This window comes from Vanellus vanellus (assembly GCF_965231255.1).
Source record: "Vanellus vanellus genome assembly, chromosome: 2".
In the NCBI taxonomy this organism is placed as follows: Eukaryota; Metazoa; Chordata; class Aves; order Charadriiformes; family Charadriidae; genus Vanellus; species Vanellus vanellus.
This window is the reverse complement of record NC_138906.1, coordinates 142,686,817-142,699,516: the sequence shown is the minus strand read 5'-3', so window position 1 is coordinate 142,699,516 and position 12,700 is coordinate 142,686,817. Positions and strand designations below refer to the sequence as shown.

At 41.9% G+C, this 12,700-nt stretch overlaps 1 protein-coding gene across 1 annotated transcript in view; it reads right to left on the bottom strand.

Annotated features, from left to right (window-relative positions):
- The window catches only part of LOC309669104 (N-terminal EF-hand calcium-binding protein 1-like), a gene marked incomplete at both ends in the record, with an annotated part of 75,398 nt that overhangs the window by 9,050 nt on the left and 53,648 nt on the right, over window positions 1–12,700 (bottom strand). The window contains 3 exons of the mRNA XM_082479703.1: window positions 4,178–4,254; window positions 7,257–7,366; window positions 9,790–9,926. Coding sequence (XP_082335829.1) covers window positions 4,178–4,254; window positions 7,257–7,366; window positions 9,790–9,926 — 324 coding nt within the window. The remainder of the gene's footprint in view (window positions 1–4,177; window positions 4,255–7,256; window positions 7,367–9,789; window positions 9,927–12,700) is intronic.

Genomic DNA, 12,700 nt, shown 5'->3' with positions numbered 1-12,700 from the left:
ACTCCTTGTTAGTGGCTTCGCTTCTCATTGCAAACAACCCTTGTGTAACAAAGATTTTAAAAAAAATATATAATTCTTCTACTTGCAGCTGGGTGAAGAGGCGTTTTTGCCTGCACAAATACTGTACTCGCTGACAAGCCAACAAGGGGTGTGCAGGCAGGATCCCAATGAACAGGGGACCTCCACCAGCAGCAGGCGGCAGGGCAAAGCAGGAGTGAAGTGGTGTCCACGCAGTGACTGCAGTGAAGCTGTACCTCTCCTGCAGAATGCGTCCAGAAAGGCATGAAATGGGGGCTGGGGCTGGGGGGAACACCCAGCTTCGATAGCTCATTTGTCAGACCCTTCAGCTAAAAACCCGGAGGGAAAAGGCATGTTCCTGTGGTTCTTCTATACTTTCAGTGCAATTTGTTTTAGGGATAGGTATGGGGAAAAAGAAAGGAAAGGAATGACTCAAGTTGTACTGCAAAGTTTCTCTTAAGGTAGCAAGAAAATAATTCTATTTTTTCCAGTATATGTGTCTTTAGCATTTGAGGAAAGAAAGACAACTTACGAGACTGATTCATGGTTAAATTCACCTTTGACAGAAGACAGCAGAAGAGTTAGACAGCACTAAATCAACTATTCACTGGGTAGTTTTCCAGTAGGAACTGCTGATGGATGTCTTGCTGGCCCCCTCAAGAAGTTAAAAATAACCTATACAAGTTCTTCAGTAATGTCATGTCCTTAGACAGGGCATGACTCCGCAGATGAGGTAAGACTACACAGAGAGCTTGCTGTGACCTCGGGGCACGTGAGCACTGGCACATAGTCCTCATCTATGCAAGACAGAGTGCTCAGGCAGCAGCTATCTCGACATTGAGCATAAGTGAAGTAGCCCAACGTGGAGACGAGAGCTGCTGCCAGACACTACTCATGCAGCCTGGAAATGAAAACTGACCAAGGCTGCAGCTCAGAGCTGAGGCTTTACCACCCCTCCTCAGTCCTACCTCACCTCAGCTGAGAAGCGGCAGCTTCTGACATTACCTCTTCGCATGGTTGTGTGATCCGTCTCATCTGCTTTAGGGCAAAGTCAAAAAGAAGAGCTTTAGTAGCTGCCTGAAAAGACAGCTGAAATGTAACACTAGGTTGGATGTGGTGGGCTGACCTGGAACATCAGCTGGGATAAAAATGATGAAGTGACCAAGTGGTCACCACTTCCCACCTGGGATGAGGCTGTTACGGATGCCATCTCTCAGCAGTAACTTAATGTTTCTTGATGTTTCTGTCTAATTCATTTCAGTCTGAAGTCCATGGTCATTCAAGTGATCTGCTTTGCTTTTTCTTCACTTTGCCTTTCCTTGACTTTGCTTTGGAACAGAGTAGATGAGCTGACAGTCTCCTGCTGCTAAGAGGCACCGAACATCCTTTTTGCAATATGTGCCTGTCCCACTCATGACCCAGACACCGTCTGGCCAGATGCTGTTTAAACATCAATCACAGGGAGCCCCTCCTACTGTAATGAAGTGTAAGATCTAATAAAATGAGGACAGGAGGGAATGTCGTTAAAAGAGTTCTCACAGTCTTTTTAATATGCCTTAGGATACTTTATAGGACAGAAGTTTTATGATTTCTAAGTTGCATGCTTAGTAAATTGGGGTTTTTAGTTCACAGAGGCCAGAAAGAAGTGCCAAGAGAAGAACAATCAGAGGAGGAGGTCCTGGAGAAGCGGCAGAAACAGTGAACTTCTCACCTCTCACAGGTAGGCCTGGCCGTGAGGTACAAAGTCAAGCAGATGCAGAGTTAGGCCAAGGTGGATATAGTCTGTCTATTGGCAAAAGTAGGTTTGTCTAATTGCTATGTTTTATTAATCAAGTTTTATATTGATAAGGAGATAATTATGGAAGGTGTATGCCCTGTCATTGTTTCCCTTTGGCACTGAGCTCCTTTTCAAACTGCGGTTCTCATTTATCTGTAGCAGATTTGACCATTTTATAACATCCTCGTTGTAAGTTTATTTACTACAAAATGGTTGGCTGCTTTCTGTAATGCTTCCATTGCAGTATTGCTGTATGCCAGGTTCCTTTTTTCAGTAACATGCTTTTAAATATTAAGTTTCCTTAAACTCCTTTTGGCACCGGTCTGTGTCGGGAGGTTGCTGTGACACCCCAGCAAGCTGCTGCCTCCGAAGCGGAGCTGGGAGTAAAGCCGGACCAAAAGCAAGAGTTACGTTTTGTGATGGACTCTGACATTTCAAAATCTAATTTATAGCTATTCAGGAAAAAATTGAGTCGCTACTAAAATGTCATTAACGTGGCAACGGCTGTGTAATTGCTTTTCTCATGCAGAAATGACCTCTGGGAGAAAGCTGGCATGTGGCAGCAGATAAGTGTGCCCTGGCCAGAGGCTTCATGGACTGAGCAGACCATGAGGAGCTGCTGAGCGTAGCGAGGAACAAGGGAGCGAGAAGCTGACAGAAGTTACAGACAGTGCCACAAGGAATGGCCGAATTTCACAGTTGGGTAAGGAGAAGTGATGCGAGAGACTGTCAGGCCCCAGGGGTAACCAAAGGGACTACTGGGCTCCTTTTTGGGAGCAGAGTCTTGCAAAGCCAGCAGTGCTGGGGGTGATCGTATCAGTAATGCAGCTGATCAGTAATAAGGCTGAGATAACAGAAATACCAAATTTTGGTCCCAAACTGGGAGCAAAGGGGGAAAGCAATTAGGGGCAGTTTGTTCATTTGGAAGAGAGCAATGGCAGAGAAAGGTCAGCATGTTTGTCTCGCGGAGCCCTGTGCTGGATCACCACCATTTATTGTGTCTTATTGTTAAATCCCTTCCTTAACTATTTTCTAGGTATATAATTCGCTACTGAACTAAAGCTGGACCAGCAGGTGAGTAGGAGGAGACACTTGTCTGCGAGGACCCAAGGTCTGAGCCAATGCCTGGGTAAGGGGCATGAGTCCAGCCACAATAACTAGATGGACTTGAAGCCCATGATAACGTTCACGGGTGAACGTCCATCCTCACCAGCTGGAAAGAAGGAACAGGTTGAGGCTGTTGCGTGTTTATGTTCCCACGAGTGATGCCTGTCTGTTTGTGAGTGCTGGTGAAGGTACCCGTGCTGGTGTGTGTGGATCCGTGTCTTCGGAGCACCAGCACAGCCTGCCGCTGGTGAGCAGTGACCTGCAGGCAGGGGCAGCTCCAGCCGCAGCGGGACTGGAGCAACTCCCAGGTCTGAGGGCGCTTCAACCATATAATTCACCTCTCATGGAGCAGGAGGAAGAAATAGCCTGGGTCCCAAAAGATCCACCGAATTCAGCCATTCCCTTAGCAACTATCTGAAATTGTCTGTTCTTCAATAGGGACACTTTGTGTAGAGAGCAACACAGGAATTTATAACCTTACTTTTTCTTCTGCTCTTCTCCAAAAAAAAAAAAGTCACCATACACAGACATAAACCAACTTTTAAAACCTAGGCTAGCAATAAATCCAAATGAAAACAAAAAAAATATACATTTTCTGTACAGACAGACATAACTCCAGCTTTTACAAGCCCTGGGAAGCCTCGGTATCATTGGATCCGGAGGGTCATTCGTCAGACTCCCGGAGGGCTGTGCTTTGGTGTGGGAACTGCAGGTGGTCTCAGGGCTCTGGGGGCTGGTGCTGCCCCAGACCCGAGGCGGCTCCCACAGCTCCCAGGTGGGATTTGCATCAGCTTTTGGTTGAACTGTACTTATTAGGAAAGTGGTTAAATCTTTATAAATTAGTATTCTCTGATGGGGAGAGAAGAAACAAAACTTTCTGTCAAGCTTTAGTGGGAAAGTTTGGAGAGGAAGAGAAAAAAATCAGATCCCGAAAAGAGAGCCTTGTCCCATGTTCCTCAAAACAAACATAACGAAATACAATAACATCCTCCAGTCATAGAGTAATGTGGCTTTTCAGTTTTTTATGAAAAGTTGGATCTGTGGTGATGGGAAGGGAAAAGGGGAGCGTGGGAAAACCATGTAATGTTCTCATGAAATAGGAAAGAAGAAGGTGAAAAGAGTATGTAGACATTTAATGCGTGTTAGCTCTCTTAGGTGATGTTGAATTTTCGATCGTTGATTGGAAAGACTGCGACAAGGACACTGAAAGCATTAGTGGTTTAAGGATTGCTTTACTGAAAGTGAGAGAACAAACAGGTGAAAAGAAACACATACCTTCTTTTCCAGCCTGTCAATCAGCTTTTGGAGTCTGTTTATCTGAGTCATCCACTGGCTGTCTTCCTCAGTCCAACCTTTGGAAAATACAAATAATAAACATTCATAAAATGTTACTAAATGCTGGAACATAGTGTGTTCATTTATTTTATAAAGAAGTTTAGCTTAGTTTGCAGTTTATTTTGCTTCTCAAAGATTGTGCTGCAACTTGTTCAATGTTCATTTAGGTGTAACTAAAAGAAAGCGTGGTTTTGACTATATGAACTATTTTCTTTCTTTTTAAGATAAAATAGAAATCCAGTACAGAATGAAAACTATACTCTAGATTAATGCCAGTGCTTTTGAAATCATGCTGATACCTGAAGAAAGGAATCCTCTGCAGATCAAACCAGCTCATAACCTGAGCACCTTCTGCTCAAAATGCAAAAACATCTTGGCGGGGTGTGTGGGTTAAAGCTTTCTCTGTCTTAATATTTTTCTTAGTTTGTCTTTTCTTAATCTTCTTTACATGCAAGTTTCTATAAAAGTACGAGTTGGCTCTTCAACTGCATAGCAAGCCTTTCTCTGTGATTCTTTTCAAATACATCCCATGGAGGCACCATGTGCTGTGTCTTTTCTGAAGTTCACCCCTGAGAGCTTTCACTGGTGAAAGTGAAAGAAATGCAGTCATGACTCTTAAATCCCCGGGCATGGCCAATACAGCTTAGGCGATAGGATCTTTCTTCCTCCTTCAGGGAGATGGCAGGAGATGGCAGACCTGCTGTAGGGTCCCGACTGCAAGGACATTGCCGTGGTCAGCCTGTTGCTGCCTCCCAGCCCCCCCCCCCCCTCCCCCCGCCACAGTGCTTCTCCTAGCAGGGTTCCAGGATTATTCAAAAGATTCCTTCCCAATAAAAAAATACATTCTTATGAACAACAGAAAAAAGTTAATTGGGGGTACACGTGCAGCTAAATGATTTAGATTTCTGGCATGATAAGTTGAGGGATCTGAAGGAGCCTCTTAACATCCTAACATTACAGAATGTCTTGTATGTGATAAGAACAAGGGGCTTTCTCTTCGTTCAGAAAAAGTTCATTTAGCTGCAACAGCTGACTTTTACTTACACTCTGAGGGGTTTTCAGCTTTCTTACAGTCATCTGCAATATAGTGTCTTAAGGGTTTTCTTGTGTTCTTTCATTAATTATGGATATAATCTTGCAGTGGACTCTATAGCTGATTTAATATTACCTGGATGTTACCAGCCAGTGATCCTTCTTTACCCTTCCAACTGAACTGTGTTCCTAGGTGCCTGATGATTTGCAGAAATATAACTATTAGGACTGATTCTTCCTGTATTAGATTTCTCTAGAATGAGATTTATGCTTGTGGTGACTGCAAACTTTGAGCAACTCAAGACTGATCGTATTTCCTCACAATAGCTTTCCTGTGTTTACTTTTTCAGCTGCGCAGGAAAGACTAAAGACACTGGATGTTAATTGTGTCTTGTCTCTCTATATGGACAGGACATGCCCCTTTCAGAATACTTCCTAGGTCTCCATCTCTACTGCAGTCATAGCCGTGACTATATGATGACCTGATGTCATATAGCAAAGGTGAAGCAAGAAAATGTTGGCACAAGCATCTCCGAGCCCCTCTAAAGTCTGGGAAATTTTGCTTTGCTAAAGTCTCAATAAAATTTTCTTTCAGATGGAAAGGATACTACTCAAAGCATCAGATACGTGTGTTATGAGAGCGGTTCCTGGAGTCACCCACCATGTGAATGTGTACATAAGCGAGTGCTCTCAGGAGACAGGAAAGTTTTTTATCAGAAACTGAAGGTTTTTCAACACGTGCTTTTGATGTGTGCATTCATTAACCTGCTCGTTTTCCAGCTGAGAGTTCTTGTAGCACTTGCACTATGTTTTGACCCAACAAAGAAATCCTAATGCTGGGGACACACCACAGGTGTGATTTCTAGGGGAGTGTGGCTTTACCCGAACAAGCACAAAGGCTGAAGACATGCTGGCTTGACTCTTAAGTGCATATACACACCTACAGTGTTACCATGCATATGGGCAGCAGGCAGTAAGGGGGAAGACCAAGTACCGAGACAAACACAAATCTTGTCTACCAAAGTACGTGAGAATAGCTGTAGAGAAAGTTCTTAGCTCTTTAAAATTGCATTAATACAGCAAGTGGATTTGGTACAGCATGCATATGTTTGGGTTCCTTCTGAACTCTGAATTAGGAGTGCAGTAACAAGGTTATGCGACCTTCCTTGTTAGGAACACCAGCAGATCACAGGAAGGGACCAAATATCATCCTGCATCATTGTGCTGAAGGAACAGCATCATTCGGTGAGTGGCAGAAAGTGAGTCATGAATGTGAGCGACAGAAGGGTCTTCAAAAGAGGGTTAAAGGGGAAGAGGAAAGCGCGTGGCTGCAAGCAGCGAGATCTGCATGACCAGTAAAGAAGTGGGCTTGACCCACCGCATACTTTGGTGTTTCAGTCATCTGCATGCATTGATTCTGGGAGACATCACTAAGCCTGGAGATGCCTTCATTGCAGCCTCATGTTTAATATCAGTGCTTCCAAAGAATCCTGTTTACTGAAGTACCCTCTCACTTTTTCCATAGCAGAAATGCTGTTTCAAATTTTTTGGTATTGTCTTAAATGAAATCTTTTTTTTCATTCAGGTTTCCTTTCTGCCTCTTGTTTGTTACCCTCAGCTGGGATCTGAGCCATGATAGAGAACTTGGTTCTGTATAAGCTATAGCTTTCACCTTTTCGTTATCTGCAGGCTACAAATATTACCTAAGAAATGTTGAATCAGCCCACAGCCTCCAAACAGTATCACAGTTTGGCCCATATTTATGCATTTATTTTTATCAGTTCAGATTTATGGCTAAATATTTATTGTCCTACAGTTTGAGCTAATACCTTCTATATTAAATTGAAGATTGATTTCTGTCAGTAAAGTACCTGAGTTAGTTACCGTATCTAAATTAAAGTTTTGAGAGGATGATACGTGTACATTTTTCTGTGTGTGTGTGTTTATGCGTGTGTTTTAAATATATTTAAAATGTAAAATACCATACCTGTGTTAAAATGAGGGCTATTTGGCAACAGACTGTTCTTCTGAAGCCTTCGAGCTGAGCGTTTTCCCGGCCACTGAACTGAGAGCACTTCTGGTTTGGTTGGGCCTTGTCTGCACAGAAACAGAGAAGACTTCATAAGCTAAAACGTTCGGGAGAGCTCTCCTCTCTCTGCTCTCACAAAATGTGCTCGAACGTTCCCTTTTGAATGAAAAAAGGAGAAATACCTATTAAGACCACTACATTATTTTCCAGATTTTCACTATTGATAATCAGTTGTGCTGCTAGTCATTAAAGAAGTAAAAAAAAAGGAGGGTTAAGCTGGTGACAATCTGTCTTTTAGTCTCGAGGTCAGTGCCTATCTGTGATGTGGTTCTGACCTGACCTAATGAGCCGTTTGCACTGTTTCTTCACTCATGAGTCTTTCGTAGCATCTCTGCAGAGGAACTGGTGTCACAAGAACAGCTGAAAGTGAGATACCAACTTTAAACATTGACCCCTTCAGCTTAAAGATTGAAAAGATAAACAGCAGCGTGTCTCTGTTAATAAGGAAGGAAAACTGATGAGAATTAGCTAATATTGGATGGTGGACAGATACACTTCTGGGAACAGTATCGAAACATAGCAGACAGAGAAATGACTTCTGTTTGTTACGGTGGCAGAGTTCTTGAATCTCGAGACTTTACATGGGAAGTCTGTCTCTACTTGGCTCTTCATCATCCACCTGGAGAGCCATGAAGGACAAGGACTGCAGTTAGTTTTGAACAGTTGGTTGGATGAGTGGTTGCAAAGAATATTGGACAGTAGTCTAAACAGTTCAGTATATAATTCTGATTCTGTTCACTGCTTTGGAAGGCCCTCTGGTCTCCTGAAGCACAGAATGAAGGCTCACCAAAAGAGCACACACTATGTTAAGATGTTTTAGGATAGTATTTTCTGCAACATAAAATCCTTTCACAGTAACCCAAATTATGGCGGTTCCCCACTGTGAGCACTCTTAAATTAGTTTAGGAGTGTCTTAATGGGATTTTGATTCAGACAGATTGCCCATGAGTTAAGTTAAACATAATTGAAGATGATTTTACATAGGGACTGGGGCATCTGCATTGGGAACTAACTTATTTTCTCCAGAACAGGTGTAATCATAGTGCTGAGTTTGCCTGGCTTTTCCACTGCTACCTCAGAAAATGGGGAAGATGCTATTTGGCTTAACAGTGTCACCCCTCTTCCTCATTTTCTTTGTCATAAGGCAAATTCAACATCCAAGAGGTTATTTGTGAACAACTGTACTAATAAAACTGGAGAAAGAATTCTCCACAATGCCCTACCAGACAGTCAATGCAGACAAGAAAGCTGGCAGCAAAAGGAGTGTTCCTCTCACCCAGTTCTATGCGCGCAAGCGAGTGGTTTGAGTTACTCAGATGATCTTTCTAGACTGTATTTCTAGTGAGGCTATCCTAAAAGTCAAGTCATAGAAGAAGCCAATGATTACTCCAGAGGATGGTTTAGAGCACCTAAGTTAGGATCCAGCTCTGAACTGGCCATTTGAGACTTCTTTCTTTCCCGTCAGTTGTGTGGGGCACCTGGAAAGAGGTAGGTATGACTGGAGGGGTATATATACTGTGCACGCTTGGCGCACCCTCAGCCTTTCAAAACCTGCTTGATTCCTGCAGTCAAGCTGCCAGCAAAAAACCACCCAGGGTGTTATTCATATACTTCAGAGATTGCACAACCATCAGCAAAGCAAGCAAGAAAAATAGATTTCCAAGAAAAAGAATGACAAAACAATGCATTTTAGAACATGTGAAATGCTGAGATCTTCCTTGTCCGTGAAACCCAACAGCTTGTATTTTGCTTTCCCTGTCATCTTTAACAATAACATACTGAGGAAAACAAATCCATGAAGCCAAGTACCTGTGCAAAAATGTTTTGATCCTTGATCCTACAAACCCTCATCTATGAGGTCATGGAAATAAACTCAGCTAAACCCCTTGGACTGATACAGGGTACCCCAGTGATTGAGAGTTTATAGAGTTATATGTTAAGAAATGCTATGGGCCCTATGTTCTAGGAAGAAGCTGTAACAAGGAAGAGCCTGGCTATTTCTCCTCTTAACATTGGGATTGTTTTGCAACCAGGTATGGAAAAAAAAAATCATAAAGCCAGAAAAAAACAAACAAGGAGACAGTCAACAGTCTTAGTAATTTCAAAGCTTTTCACATTGCAGCGGTCTGGGTTCTGCATTTGATATTAAACAGTCAATGAATTTAAAAAGAAGTCAAAGGAGCAGAGCCTAAGATGTAAGAAAATGGTGGTCCTACTTGCAGCCCACCACAGGATCCGGTTGGAACCTGCTCGTATTCAATTTCAGGAAAACTCCTATTAGTGAGTTCCTATCTGGAATAAAAAGTGTATCCTTATTTCTCCCGTTACTCCCTACATCAGGCTGCTGGGTGAAATGTAGAATGGTCTTGGAGGTTCACGGTGACCCCGCTCCTCACCCCTTTCACTGCAGTTGGGCAGAAGTGTTGCTCACCTCTCCTGCCGAGTCTGCTCCTCCGTGGTTTCCATGGCACACTCCAGGGAGCTCTGGAGGGACTGAAGCTGGTTCAGTGTTTCCTTCAAAAGCAAGCGAGTCACAAATTGCTCCAAATTAGAAGCTTCCTGATAGTCCTAAAAATGACATTAAAAAAGGAAAGGTACGGTGTTAGAAATATGCGAGGGAAGATTCAGAGTTAATTCAGAAAAGAAGCAGCTTGGACCTTTTGGTGCTTTTACATGCAAACCACACAGGCAACCTTTATGTTTCTGGACAAATTTTATAGATACTCTGAATTTCCAGGTATAGCCACTGATCCTGGCCAAGCTGAGAGAGGCCCAGGTACACAGTTGTACACCACAGTTTCTACTCCAAAAAATCCTTTTCCTTGCATTTCTTAACTCCAGTTGATGGCAGTACCACATTACTTCTTAGGTATGGAATAGCCAAGATAAGATTGACAACCGTAGCAGTGAAAAGACATTTATCTTGTCTGCCGGGCTGTCTCTGACAGTCATTATGGGAACAGTCTTTGAGCGGGGCATGTGCTTAGTGATACTGCCCTGGAAAACTCCACCAGCAGTTTGGCTGAAGGACTGCCTGTGCCAGAGATAGTGCCTTTTGAATTTAACAGTTTTTGACTGATTTTTGTTCCTTTAATTTGTTTTATTATTTTTGAAACCATGTATCTATTTCATAATTACGTGAAATGCAGCTAAGTGTCGCGTTGGAGCTTGACTATTAGAAAAGTTTGTACCTATATTTAGCAGTCACTAACGTTTCTTTGTTTGACTACATTTCAAATACATTTTATGTATTCAAATATATTTACGCCTATTTTGCATAGATCATTTCAGAAATATATTATTATGCCTGCTCTCTCCCTTGCCCAATGAATCATATTTCCATGGATGGGGTCAACTTTAATGTTTCCAGCAAGCCCAGATCTGCAAACCTCAGTTCTGCAAACAGTGATATGCAGGTAAGTGCTGTGTGAGGGAGTGACCTATACAATAATGTAACACTGCCTTTGTTGTTTTCTTCTTAATAAATGTAATCAAAAGGATAGAGCAGACCCCTAGAGCCTCTGCTTACTCCCATCAGGAGCAGAGAAGGAAAATGGACTTCCATCTCCTAAACTCAGAATTAATTTGTTGGTTCCTACTTTGATGAAAGCACACTGATCCTCATTTTTTGTATGCCCTAAGTCTGTTTATGTGTGCAAAAAATCTATTTAGCTGATCTCGAAAGCTTTTGGGTACAATTCCATCTGAAATGATTTCATAAAATATGAGGACTTTTAGACTTCTCTTTTCGTGTATGTGTTTGCAATCAGAACACAAATACGAGATGTTTTGAAATTTAGATGTAAAATAAAAGATCGTAAGATAATAGCTTTAAAAGCACTTTGCTCTCAAATGAGAGCAACCTCTTCACAATACATGTTATTAAGTTCTCGTTGGAAGACTTATGCTACAGAAATCTGATGTTAAACGATCTGTGAATGAGTTACTTATGTAGCCAGAAGCTTCATTGTCATCTGTATTTACTTCTTCTGTCTTCAGATTAAACAGGTGTGAGTCACTCTCCAACAAATAATTTCTTATTTATAAATTTTTAAAATACTCGTGAGAGATTGTTTGTTTACCTTTTGAGTGAATACCTGAGACTCATACCCATCCTTTAAATAACATTTCTGGCAACCTTTATGATTAATACATCTTATTATGCAATAGGAAAGCTGTTTCTCCTTCTAAGTTGTCTCCATTGTAACTGATTTAAAACTTTGGTGCACTTGACAGATATAATTTAATTTCCAACAATTTTGATTCTCTGTGGCATGTTAGAACAACGTGTGTGAATCTGTGTGGCATGGACAGCTCAATAAAATCCTGCAGTAGAAATCCAAGGTATGTTTTAATTTTTCAGTTTTCACCAGTGCACTTGGAAATAAGTCAACGAAACATGAGAGAACTGACTATCTCTCGTAAGATTTTAAACACCAAAGCAATCTCACAAGAGAAGATAATCAAAGTGTTTTAAAATTCTGGGCATCCAAAAAGTAAACGCTACAGATGCCTCCACATAGCTTCCTGCTCACAGTCATGGTAAATCTGATACTGGCATGCTGAATTACAACTTAAAATGTACAGCAATACTGTTTCCTTTTGCAGACTCTTCAGATGTGCCCTCACTGATGAGAGGATGGTGTAACCATTAGCTGTGTAGTACTTGCCACTGCCTGAGGCTGGCTGCGTTTTGACTCCCACAGAAACGCTTTCGTAAGCATGTGAAAGTTATTAAGTTTGGGTTTTTTTTTTCTATCAGAACTATTCCTGGTTTGTGCATTGCACCAGAATTTCGTCTTTTTTCATCCTGTTGTTCTGTTGTCCCATAAGTTCTATATTTAAAGGCTTCTCTATGGAAAAGGTACCTTAATGGGTACACAGAGCTTTCCTGTAAAGACGGGCTAGGCAGGCAACATGCTAACATCATCCGTGGGAGTCTACAATTATCAAAGACTCTCTCCTTATGTATATTTTATGCAAATATTGGTGTTTGCAACTGTTCTATGCATAACTAAACTTGCTTAATGAACCCAGTTGGGCGATTGGCTACTCAGTATTTTTCTTTAAAGAACGGCTCTGAGGCCAGCAATTCGGAGCTCACAGCAATGTTGGATAACTCTGATTCCTTCCCGCTGAAAGATAATGACTCCTACCCATCCTTCTAAAAGTCTTTGTTCTGAAAGAAGGTATTCAGCATATATAAATTGTCAGCATTATTATAATTTAGGAGCAAAAAGATTGCCTGTTACAATTCAACTTAAACCTCAATTCCAGTTCTTGGCAATAAGGAAGTGCCGGCCATGCTTTGTTATCATTTTACCACTCTACTTCCTACAGAA